The sequence below is a fragment of the Ambystoma mexicanum genome, chromosome 5q, assembly GCF_040938575.1.
Source record: "Ambystoma mexicanum isolate Mex_15411 chromosome 5q, UKY_AmexF1_1, whole genome shotgun sequence".
Classification (NCBI taxonomy): domain Eukaryota; kingdom Metazoa; phylum Chordata; class Amphibia; order Caudata; family Ambystomatidae; genus Ambystoma; species Ambystoma mexicanum.
Window position 1 is genome coordinate 178,586,538 of NC_090933.1, and position 13,040 is coordinate 178,599,577.

At 49.2% G+C, this 13,040-nt stretch overlaps 1 protein-coding gene across 1 annotated transcript in view; it reads left to right on the top strand.

Annotated features, from left to right (window-relative positions):
- The window catches only part of TIMM21 (translocase of inner mitochondrial membrane 21), a 251,204-nt gene that overhangs the window by 91,480 nt on the left and 146,684 nt on the right, over positions 1-13,040 (top strand). The window contains exon 4 of the mRNA XM_069620710.1: positions 1,982-2,055. Within this exon, the coding sequence (XP_069476811.1) occupies positions 1,982-2,055 (74 nt within the window). The remainder of the gene's footprint in view (positions 1-1,981; positions 2,056-13,040) is intronic.

The window sequence follows — 13,040 nt, forward strand, 5'->3', positions numbered from 1 at the left end:
CATGGAGGGTTTTACCTGGGCTCAAAGTTCTCCTACCTGGGCGTTGAGGTGGCACGCTACTTCGTTGATTTGTATGAAAGCAACTATGGGAAATTCCTAACCGCTCTCGCGGGGATGGCTTCAGGCTGGGCGAGACTCCCGATTTCCCTGGAAGGTAGGATTGGGATCCTGAAGATGATTGTACTTCCGCAGTTACTTTATCGGTTCACTAATATACCCCTGTGGCCTGGTGGGGGCTTTTTCCAGGAACTGGCCCGTATTGTTAATTCTTTTTTTGTGGCACTCTGGAGCAGTCCGGCTTAAGCTGGGGACCTTGACGTCTTCCATTGACAGAGGGGAAGACGCTGCACCTGATTTTACCAAATACTGGGTTGTTGCCCAAGCGAATTTGCCTCACATTGGTTTAACACTTCTGATCTCCCTCCACATGTTAGACTAGAACAGCTGGAGGTAAAGGGACGGGATGTCTGATCCTTAATTCTTGCAACTCTACACCCTGAGCGTAAATCTCACGACCCGGTCGCCAGCACATCGCTTGCCTTTGCCAAGATCTGGAAATTGACCAACACACCCTACCCATTCCATGGTCAACTTTCCTTTTGGAATTTTCTGCCGGGGGTCCCACATATTCCCTCGCCCATGGTGCTCCGGTGGTCCAAGGCTGGTTATGAGTCAGTTTGCAATGTTTTTACCCAGGATAACTTCCTTCAGTGGCTGTATCTCCCTCTGGCGCTACAACGGAAACTGGCTGCGTGGCTCCAATATTCGGGCCTCGGCCACCTCCTTAAACTGAGATACCCAGAGTTCCCCACGATACTCCCCTCCCCCCCTACACCCCGCTGGCGATCCCATCCTAGCTGAGCTACGCAACGCGGCTTCCTTCAAAGAGAAGATCTCCAGATTGTATACATTGCTACAGAATAAATGCACTCTTTCATTTGAGAAGCTGAAATGATCATGGGCAGATGACCTGGCGGTGGAACTGTTGGACCAGCGATGGAATCATGTGCGCACGCACCCGGAGGGTTTCCTTTAACTCTCGTTTTAAACTAATTAAATTTAAAATTTTGCATAGATATCATTACACCCCGATCAGGCTGCACCGCATATTCCCGGAACACTCCCACGAACGTACGAGATGCGGGTGTGATAGTGCCACATATATTCACATGATCTGGGCCTGCCCCCACCTAGCTCAGTTTTGGGAAACGGTCTGTATGACGGTGTCTGCAGTCCTGGACCACACCTTTCCGTTGCAATGCTTGGTTCACGAGTTTCCCAGGTTGGGACGGGACGCCCAAAAACGTGCAGGCCTCTGCATGCTCCTTGCCGCTCGGTGCATTCTGCTATGCTGGCTCCGCCCCGGGGCTCCTTCACACACTTAGTGGCTTGGATCTGTAACATGGGCATCGGACACTGAAGAAACTTGGTCCAACCAACAGCCGTTGCATTCTAGACCCAGGAACGTATGGTTACTGTTTTGCTCTTACATGGACTCACTGCGAGTGGACTTGGAGGGTACCCTCTCTACACCATCATCTCCTGTCTTTACCGCTCCCTAAACTAGTGTATTGTTCACGTTTTATAATCGGCCCTAACTGTATGCTGCGGACTGTCAATTGTATATATATGTTATTGAATGTTTGATGTATTTCTTGCATAGTTGATTGTCACGATATGTGGTATTGCTCTCTTCCTTGCTTCGTCGTCAAGCTAACAATAAAAGTTAAAAAAAAAATATATATATATATTTTTTTTTTTTTTTTTTTTTGGAATAGACTGAAATTTGAACATTTTGGGGGTTTTTTTTGCCTGCAGCCGCTGGCCAGTTTTTCATAGAAGCTGAAACTGGTAGCAACATCTGTAATGTTATGATAGAAGTAACTTAAAAATAAACAGTTTGCATACCCCCTATGTGTATGAAATCTTTTCTATACAACTATTTTTAAATTGCCAATGTTTTCTTTTTATCTGGGTCTAGGTTATTGGTGTTTTTGGTGAACCCATTAAAGGTTATGGTGAAACCACACGACGAGGGAGAAGGCAGCATGTAAGGTATGTTTGAGAGCCCTTAAATGAAACAAAATTCCTGTAAATGCATACTACATGAAACCTTGCTCTGCTCTGGCACAAATACCAATAGAGATTCTTATATATATTTTTTTTAATCAATCTGTTTATTGGTTTCATAACAGAACAAACAATAAACAACAAAGTACGACTTGCACATATTACAGATAAAGTCCATATATATTATTCATGTTGACATGAGAGCGCCGCCTTCCAAGGCGTCAGTGAGATAGGTCTGTAGGGGAGCTGTCAAGTTCCGGCCCTTCCTTCCCATCCATCCATCTAACCCAAATCTTCCCATTTCCCCCAAACCTTCGTGCATTTCCCAGGACTGCCCCAGGCTCTGTAAACCCTTCTTTCCAGGGCCATGCAACTGTCGATTTCTGCCGACCACTGGCTTAATCTTGGGCACTCCACTGATCCCCAGGCTGATGCTATCAGTCTTTTGACCAGTCCCAATGATACAGCCAGGAAACATTTTCTCATATTTGTTGAATTCTGTGTCCTCCCATATTACCAGTAATGCCAATTTTGGCTCCAACGTAACCCGGGCTCCATTACAGTGGACAGTTTTCCCATGCATTTAGCCCAGAAGGTTCTGATTTGTGGGCATTCCTAAAGTGTATGATAAAAAGAACCTCCTTCCCGATCACATCTAAGGCAAGCATCACTGTCAGTCTTACCCCATCTGGTGAGCATTGTGCAGGAGTAGTATACCCTATGGATAATTTTAAATTGTATCAACTGCAACCGTGCTGATATCCCCACCTCCCTCGGGAACATCAAGGCCTCTGCCAACTCCTCTGGTTCAATCCTACTCAGATCCTGTTCCCACTTCTTTTGCAAGTTGGTGGAATTTGCAGCCACAAATGCCGTGAGTACTTGATATAAAGTTGACGTGACTTTAGCAGGGATGCTTGCAGTAAATAAGTTAGCCTCGAGTGGGGTATTGCTTGGAACATCGCCCAGGCAGGGGGATTGGGCTGCAATAGCATGAGATATTTGCATGCATCTGAACCCCTCTCCTGTTGACGGGCCATATTGCTGCTGTAGTTCGTCAAACGACTGAGGTTGTCCATCTTTTTTGATGTCCTCCAATGTGCCTATGCCGTTCACTGCCCAGCTCTCTAGGTACCCCACCTTCAACAGTTCCCCAAGGAGTGCCTTGTGCCATATGGGCTGGGCAAGGGTCAGCTTCCGGCCCCACCCCATATCCTGGTGAGCCTTCGCCCAGACTTGGCACGTGTGTTCATCGGTCCAGTTAGGGGCCCAAAATATAATTTCCCCCCGTATAGGGCTTGCCTGAGCATCCATCCTCTCAGCCTTTTCCGCTCCGTGGCGAAGTGCGGGAGAGATTGATCCCCATTTAGCCAGTCATTTACTGTCCCTAGCTGGGCTGCCCAGTAGTATCTGCGCAGGTTGAGTAAACCTATTCCTCCCTCCCACACTCACCACTGTAGCGTCTTTAAGCCACCCGTGGTTGACCCCCCCCCCCCCCCTCCCACCCCACAGGAGCGCCCCCCTCAAGAACCCCTCGATGTCGGTGAAGACCTTCTTTGGAATTGGGAGCAGGGCGTTCTATAGGGCATATAGGAATTTGGGCAGAGAAAGCATCTTGAAAAAGGCCGCCTTGCCCAGCAGGGTCAGTGGGAGGGACTGCCAATGGGTGGTGTCTAGTACAAATTTGTGCATTACAAGGGTTAGATTGAGCTGGATATAATCTGCTAAGCATGGGCTAAAGTGGATTCCCAGGTACTTGAAGCCTGTTGTAGCTATTGTGTATGGGCATTCTTGGGAAAGCCATTTCACCTCACCCTGTATTGGGAAAAGGACAGACTTTTGCCAATTTATTTTTAGCCCGCTGAACTTTTGATATTCTCCAGCATGGGGTCTGGCATGGATTCACATGCTCATGAATATTCCCCGTCGTCAGGCTGGGAATCCTCGGTAAAGAAAAAATCAGTATCATTTTCGTTTCTGATCTGTCTTTCTTAGTAGTAACCAATCGCTGATCTCTGGGTCATATTGCCCCCAGCCAATGACTGCCCTCTACCTAAGCCCCTCCCCTGGCAGCCATCCTCAGATTTTTACTGCACGTTCAAGTGTTGAGAGTCCTCGTGCTTTAGCTCTCAAGCTTTTACTGCATTTTCACACTTTTTCAGGAGATTTTTCTCATTTTTTCAGTTTAATCGAGCCTCAAGCTCCACCGTTTCTACTTCCGATAACGGCGACCCATTTCGGAATTCTTCTACGCCCCTCAAGGGTGAAGTTTTCGTCGAGTTACGCTTTTTGGAGGATTTCAGAAGATCTGTGGCCTACCTCAACGGACATGGCCCAGGACAAGGGAAGCTCGACGCCCGGATCCAAGCTGTTCAGGAGCTTCCCAGTATGTGGATTGCAAAATGTTTTCAAGGAGGACGAGCATTCGAGATGTCTCTACTGCCTTCATGAGGACAAGACGCACGTGGAGAAGGACTGTGCGTTCTGCAAGAACCTGTCGGAACGGACCAAGCAAGATCGTCGTTCCCGCCTCGCCGCCTGGCTGGAGAAGGGCACAGCAGGTGAGAAGGTGAAGAAAAAGTCTGAGCGGTCTTCTAAGTCCTGTGAGGGCGCCCCGGCGACGGGGGCCCAACAGAAGGCCAAGCACTGCGAGTCCGCGGGCACTGGGAGTGCCGAAAGGTCGGGCTCCTCGGCTGCCAGGCAGGTCGTGACTTCCCCGGCACGATCAACCACAAGCCAGCGCTCTGTCTATGGCAAGGAGCGCCAACTCATCTGGTATTTCGGCTGCTAAGCCAATGGCGAGCTGTGCACGTGTATGTTCATTCGCGAGGATTTAGAAGGCATAAACCTGCACTGGTCCGGATGTATCAATGAGCCTATCACCCGCATTAGGCGATTGGCCAGTACTCGGGCCAGGAACTTGGCCTCCCCATTTATTAGGGATATTGGCCTAGAAGAGGCACAATACTCCAGGGATTTGCCTGGCTTTGGGAGGACCACTATGCTCGCCTTTTTGAGGTCAGGACGAAGATCCCAATCTAGTTTGCATTGCAGAAAGAGGCGGTGCAAGTAACCACACACCTTCTCCCCCCGCCGCTCCCATAGCTCTATTGGCAACCCATTGGGCCCTAGTGTCTTCCCGGACTGCAGCTGTGCGACTGCTGCAGAGACCTCCTCCTCCAAATTGTCAGCTTCCAGACATGAGGCCTGTTGGGCAGAGAACCGCGGGATAGGCACCCGGCCCAATACATCTGGGTCCCAAGTATCTCGGTCTCTCCTCCCCATGCTATATATCGCCTCATAATTTTGCACAAAGGCCTCGGCTATATCTGTGTCGCAGGTGATTTCCTCCCCATGAGTGTCCCGTAGAGCGCTTACGAGCCACGATCCTCTGTCCTGCCTTTCTAACCAGGCCAGCATTGTACCCCCCTTCATCCCCAGTTTCATGGATTTGGCTTTGTCTGGCCAAGTGTGCTTCTTTAGCGTTATCTAGCGCAATGTTGCCTAGCGCCTCCTGCACTGTGACTAGCGCCCATTGGCCTTCTGCGCCCCAGAGGAGAGGAACTCCGCCTCGGCCTGTTGCACTTCCCTCTCAGCCTTCTCCACCTCCTCCACATGCTGTCTCTGCTTGGCTGCCACCATTGAAAGGGCCTCCCCCCACAGCGTGGCCTTGTACCCTTCCCAAAGCATAACTGGGCTGTAGACTGTCCCCATGTTTACCTCAAAATATTTGTCAGTCTTAGCTGCAAGGCCTTCCACAAATTTGGGGTCCCCTAGGTAATGGGTATTGAGGCGCCAGCTCCCTTTGGGCTTTGCCCTTCCTTTCTTTAGTTCCATGATCAGGGGGGAGTGGTCGGATATCCCTCTGGTACAAAAAAAAAAGATCACTAGGAGCACAAAGGTCTAATTGCAGTTGAAGGCAAAAAGGAGTTGTTGTGGCGACTGAAGAATAGTCCCAAACGGGGGACACAAGATGGTGAGCTGTACTGGCCCTCAGGAAGGACACCCTATCCCTGCTGGGAGCGTGCCTGTCCCTAGACAGCGGATGGTGCAATCCCTATCTAAGAGGGATAGGAGGAAAGACTGTCCCTGACTCTCTACAAAGGATGTGGTTATCTATACAACACATTAAATTCTGTAACCAACAGCCTAAAAAACAGGCGGGGGGGGGGCAACCAACGGTGTTGTGGGTGAGTACGAGAGGGGGATTAGATCTCATAATCATGAACCAAACTGCTTCGGTTAGCATGAGGGGACTGGAGACATCAGGATTTGTAGCACTTTTTAATTCCCCTAATGGCTCCCCATGCTCTGCATGTTGGTGGTTGCCCAATCGCTGGGGATGTAAAACATCATAAATTTAAACATTTTCAATTTTCTTAACAATACAAGCCCCACTGGTTCTGGGGTTCGCTATAGATAGAACCCGTGCTATATGGGTTCTTTATCAGTTGTAGCAGTACCCCCTGCTGGTCTTGGGGATATCGCGTGGTCGAGCCACAACAGATCTGGTCGACCGGTTTAGATGGTTCACTAGTGGTTTAGACCATCTTCTTCAGGACGCACATTTCTTCACAGATTGGTCAATAACATCTTCCTGCTGGCCTCTAAATAGGGCAGCAAAGGCAGGCTGCTTGGGATCCTGGAGAGGAGACAGAAAGAACATTGCAAGAGGGCATAAGTATTCCTCAAGTTGCAATGTTGCAAAGTGGTACATCCAGAACCTGCTCAGAATCAAGTTGCATGGCTAATGATTGCTGTATCATACTGGGTTGCTCGCTCTCTGTTAGGAGCGTTGCCACTGTTTGTTGTGGCTAAAAAGCTAGACAACTTATCCCTGGGAGGGGGTGGGGGAGTGGAAGGGGAAGCAGAAGCGGAAGGGGAAGCAACAGAAAAGCAGGGCGGCTGAAAGAATTGCAAATGTTTTTCAGACCAGGTACACCTGTATCATATGAGAAGAATCTCAACTGGGTAATACATGCAGTGCTGGCCATGTGTTGGCAGGCTAATTTCAAAATGGAGCAAACGAAGAGAAGTTGATGGTGGCCTACCTGCATGCATTTTTATAAGCCAGGAGGTGGGTGGTATGCAGGAGAAACAAATGATTTCCCTCTGGCCAGGTATTTGGCGGACAGCAGTTGGTGTATCATGCCTGCAGGGACGATAAAATAGTCTATTCGTGACATTGAGGCGTGCCCCCTCCCCCTGAGAAAAAGGAGTAGCACCTCTCGGTGTGATGTACCCACCTCCACGTGTCGACCCACCCCAGGGCTTCAGTAAAGGAACATAGTTTAGTGCAGGTCATCAGGTTTTTACAGGCCCACGTGTGTTCTGTCTAGTCCCCAGTCCATCACCTCAGCATGGCACTGAAACGTGAGCCCCTGTAGCTCCGCCAGGAGATCCATAGATAGTGAGGGGGGGGGTGTAGACCGCAACCATTCCCAGAGTATCACCCCACAGTACTCCCCTCGCCAGGACATAGCACCCCCTGTGATCAGATCTCACCTCCGTTTGCTGTAATCGGACCCTTTTATGCAACAGTATGTGTTCCCATGGAGACCTAGCAATACCTGCATGGAAAGCCACCTCATAATTGGATCTGAGAGAGAATCTGCTTTCCGTCCCTGCTAGATGAGTCTCTATGAGAAACACGATGTCTGGGGAGAACCTGTTAAGAAACTACAGAACTAACCTTCTCTTAACCCCGGAACATAGCCCGTTTACATTCCAGGTCATCATCGTGACCTTCCTTTCATGAGCCATCATCCCAAGGGAATACCATCACTGACCAGGTGGTGCCTCTTCCTTCCAGTTCCATCCCGGCCACCCACTAACCCTTCCCTCTGCATGTCAAACCCTATCTGGGTGCCCTTGTGTGCTGCGTACATTATTAACACTACAAAAACAATAATCCAGCCAACATCGGTTGCCGAACTATCCCCCCTTTCCTTCCCTGTACTCCTCCCCAACTAGAAGCACCTGTAGCCCTAACTACGTTCCAACTGGGTGCAAAAGAACTGTCAAAATTTGCTGGATAATCGCTGCAGCAGATCATGTGAGCCACTGCTTCCGAGTCTGTAGCCGCTGTAGTCTCCTGCCCTTGCACCTCCTGCAAGATACTGTTCGGCGTCAATAGGCGCTAGAACATCCATTGCCCCCGGCCCCAGGTGTAGATTCCGTGGGTGCCACTTGCTCCATTGATTGTGAGTCGATCAGTGCTGTCGAGTGACCCAGATTTGGTTCTCCTGCAGGTTGCCCTTTCGGCATTCGGTGTTCTGGCAGTGACAGGACATTCGTCTCAAGCCACGACCAAGCCTCCTTGGGATTATGAAAGAGGTGCACGGTTCCGTCATAGGGACTTTGAGTTGCGCTGGGAAAAAGAGTGCGTATTTTATGCCTAATGAATGCAACTTCCTTTTAACACGTTCAAAGGATTGACAAGCTCTCTGAACCTCTTTGCTCCTTGGTATAGTCCGGAAAAAACCTGATCCGATAGGCATTGTACATTATGGGACCGGTAGCCTGCGCCATTTGCAGCAGGGAATCCCGGTCTCGATAGTTCAGTAGGCATCCTATTATATTCTGGGTGGCCTGGGGATGGGGCGGCCCGCTGGCATCCTATGTGCTCTTTCCACTGAGAATAATTTAGAAAGTGTCTTTGGGGCGAAGAGCTCGGTTAACCACTGTTCCAAGAAGAGATCCATACTGGGTCCCTCCTCTTTTTCTGGCACTCCAAGGATGCAGATGTTGTTTTGCCTGGCTCTTCCCTCGCTGTCCTCTGTTTTCAAGTTGCGTAAGCTTCTGGGTAACCACCGACAGTTGTTTTTCCATTTTCTTAATGGCATCCTTCCAATCCGAGATGCGTTGCTCCAACTCCTCGACTCTTGAAGCCATGTTCTGCAAATCCTGTCTAAGGAAGGTCGCTTCTGTTGAGAGGCCACCTATTTTATCTTCCATTGAGGATCTGGATTGACCTATGGTTCTCATTATGTCGCGGAGCGTGATTTGGAAGTCTTGTGGCGCCCCTTCCATATCTTCTGACCAATTTGCACAGGTTGCAGGTGTCTGAGAAGCACCCACTGTGTATTGGTTCATCTTACATTGGAGACTGGCCTTCTTGATCTTGTCTTTCTCCATGGTGCTGTGTGGTTGATCGACTGTTTCACTGCAGGTTTTGATTGTCGGTGCCTCGGTGGGGGCTGAGGTTTTATATCATTGGGCTGACTGACCCGAGGGGCACGTAGTTAGTCTCAGCGCCTCCTCCTGCTCCTTCCTGATATGTCTTGTCTGGATAGGGTAACCGTGGCCCCAGTGGGAGGAGGGTGCTTTGTTGCTGCTCGTGGTGCCAAGCGTCAAGTGCAGCGAGACCGGGTGCCCCAGCTCATGTTCTTTCCCTGTCTCTGTCGGCCGGTTTGATCCCTGGTTGGCCCTGGGGTGGCTTTTGACCATGAGCACATGGACCGTGATTTTTCTAGCAGGGAAATGCTCCCCCTTGTGCCCTTCTTCCTCTGCATCCGCGGGCCAGGATGTCCTCTCCTGTGCGGACAGGACTGGTAACCAGCAGTTTCAATGGTTCGCGGCCATTTGGGGTGCCTCCAGCGAGTTCTGTGTGTCTTGCTGTGGAGGGGTGTAATCCTTCTGTCCCCAGTAAGCTCTGGAGACCGTTAAGCATTCCAGGCTCTGATCCATGGTTGGGGGTGAGGGAGTGGCTCTGATAGAAGAGTGTGGCAGGGGAATGGCCCCCCAATTACGAGACGTGGCTGTGGCAGGATCAGACTCTCCCACCCTTCAGTGTGTGCCCCAGGAATACCCAGGTCTTAGTGTTGCTGGTCTGTGTGCTCTTCACGTCCCTATTTGTAGGTCTGCCCCTGTGTGCTTCAGGCGCCGGATACCGGGGCTCTGGGAGTGCGTGGGCCCGCTCGTCGACCTCATGGATGCCGGCAACGTCGAGCTGGTGGGGGGGGGCGAGAATGAGCGCCCGCCACCACGCTCCTCGCTGGGGGCTTTTATCAGTTTCCAGCTGCACAACTATTAGCGGGATGGTATGGCAGCCCCCGCCGTCCTCACCTCGATCGGCTGCTGGGTTCCGTCTGACAGCTCACCGTCTATTCCCGCTGCACACCCGCCTGATTGGGGGATGGGCGTCCGGCGTCTGAGTATTCATTTCCACGCTGTGTGGTCCCGATCAAGCACCGTCAGCTGGCGAGGTCTGCTGCATCCCCATCCCGGGGGAGGTGGGTTTTTCCCAGGGAGGTTATGGCTAGCACTGATGTCCCCCCTCCACCACCAGCCCCAGTCGCAGCACCGGACCGAGCGGGAAAATGGCGCCTGTCGCCCTGCTTTGCTTCAGGCGGCCCATTTGTTGGGTTGCCTTGCGCGATTTTCTACAGAGATGCAGCCCGCAATCAGTTGTTGGTTTGTACACTTCTGAACTGCAACCTCTGTGATCACTCTGCGGCTCCTGCTGCACTGTGAGTCACTCAAAAGCTGCAGAGAGCAGCCTGCACACATTAAGAGTCATGTTCTCTTTAGGAAGTCCCTATTGCCATCATACTTCACCTAATAAAGCTATAATGCTGCATTTTGAGAGACTATCAACTTGGGACAGTGGCTGTTACCATCCGGTAATGGCTAGGGTGGGGGGAGTAGGTGGGGGGGGGTGGGGGAGTGTTGCTAGTCGCACCTAGGGCAAAGCCCCATGGTGCAAAGTGCATAAGAGTTGCAAGCCCATGTTCCATTTAGGCAGGGGCCTGAGAAGAAACGGACACCACAGAGGGCTCAGAATGGATCCCTTCTCCCATTTCCATGGCCCACTGAGTGGGAGGTGGCGTGTGCAGGAGGCCAGAGAGGTTGGAGTTGGGGGTGAGTGCATGTGAATCCGCGTCGAAGTAGAGGGAAACTTAAGTTAAGGTGTTGGAGAAGGCTCGTATAGCAGATGAGGAAGCCTAATTGGTTTCTGAGGGCAAGGCTGATGAGTATCCAATGGAACGCATCTGCCAGCATGGACCATGGTTTCAGATGATGATGTGGATGATTTAGTTTGATATAGCGACACTATCACCGGAAATCCAGTTTCAGAGTGCATGGTAGCTGCTGTTACTTTTTTACTGTCACTATTACCCCTAATGGTATACTCAATTTATTGACCTAAAAGGGTTTATGCAGTAAGGCTATGCCCGAGTTAGCCCTACCGGGGTATGTAACTGATGGGGCTGTCGTCATTCTGTTTCCAAGGCTAGATTGTTGCGCTTGAGCTATCCTGTCGACTAGTTGGGTAGATGATGCCTGCATTCCTGAGCATTTAATGGACTGCCCGATGTTTAGGAGTGCTAATGCCTCTGAAGCTTTGTTTACTTCTCCGACCCTTCTGGATGGACAAGCAGTGGAGTGTATTCTTCCCAGTATGTGTGACGAAGTGTAATGCTTGAGGATGGGACTGGGTTGATCCCAAGGACCTCCACCTCCTCAGCGATGCTGACCCTTGAGGAGGTGCATGGTGGAATCTCCAGGTTCCTAGTGCATCCCTAGCCTTGTGCATTTACCCAGTCCTGTTCCTAAATGTTTTTGGCTACAAAGGAAGAATTTATCTCATGGGGTGCATGGCAGAAGTTGGGATAAGTACTGGGCGGTTCGCAGAGCCATCACAGCAAGTGTTCTTGAGTCCCAAGATACAGATATGGTTTCCTGAAAGACAGCATTTTGCAAGTTCTACTGAGGCAGAAGTCTGCAGGTTTGGTACATTTACATGGATCCAGATACTTTAGGTCAGAAACCTTGTACCGTATAGTGCATGCAATAGAATGCACTATAGAATGCTGGGCAGTCAAACTACAATTACAATTCTTCCCCGGAGAATTATTAAAAAAATTATGAGTTTACCTTTTTTCAGTGGTTTTCAGCAGCAAGGTCCGATTGTCTTGCTGTTTCCGCCAGGATCCGCAATTGATCCCTATGCTTTCTACTTTCGCCTTTTATAGTCTGCATTATAGCGTGATGACTTCATCGCGTAAGCGTGACACAATGACGTCACGTGTTAGGTGGCCATTTTGGAGTGGCAGATTCACCGCTCAGCACAAGTTTAGTTTGCTTATGAGCAAAAACAATAGATTTTGGCAATGTTGGTTTCTATTCTGAGTGTAGTTATGATTATTTTGAAAGCTGATTTGTCATGTAACAATAAAACTTTGTGTTTGTCATGATTGAAGAAAATGAATCTTTGGGAGAGAAAAAGAATGAAAAAAAGAGAAAGATAAAGATAATGTGCAGTGGAAATCTTGTGAAAAATGTAGGCATGGTCTAAGATTGCAACCAAGACAAAAAAAGGAGGGGGTGGTATAATAATCAAAGTACCATTTTTTTAAAACATAATTTGTCCATGTCAGTTATGCATGCATCAAAATACATTAATTTCTCCAATGTCATAGATTAGAGCCAATAGGCCATCTCGTGTTCTGTATTCAAACCAGTATGACGTGTTCAGAATACAGATCCACTTTGCTTCTCTTCTATGTAATAGTTCTCTATTGCCACCTCTTTCTGGTTGATCAATTTTCTCTAAACCCAAACATTTAATGTCCTTTATGTTTGATTGGCTGTGTTCTTGAATTAAGTGGATGGCCATAGGATATCTTGCGTCTCCATTCTTTATTGCTCTTAGGTGTTCCATAATACGATTTTTCAATTCTCTTACTGTACTGCTTATGTATTTCTTGCCACAAACCCATACGATTGCGTAGATCACATGCTTGCTTTTGCAGTTAATGAATTGTCTAATTTCTTGAATTTTTCCAGTTGGCAACCTTATGTGTTTAGTACCATGTAGCATCTGGGTGCAAATTGTGCAATTACCACATTTGTAGAAGCCTATCAGTGCTGGCACTTTCACGAATTCACTAAGATTACTTGTGCGTAATTGTCGGCTTCTCTTCTAAATATTTGTTTAGTGTTGCATCTGTTTGTAAAATATTCCA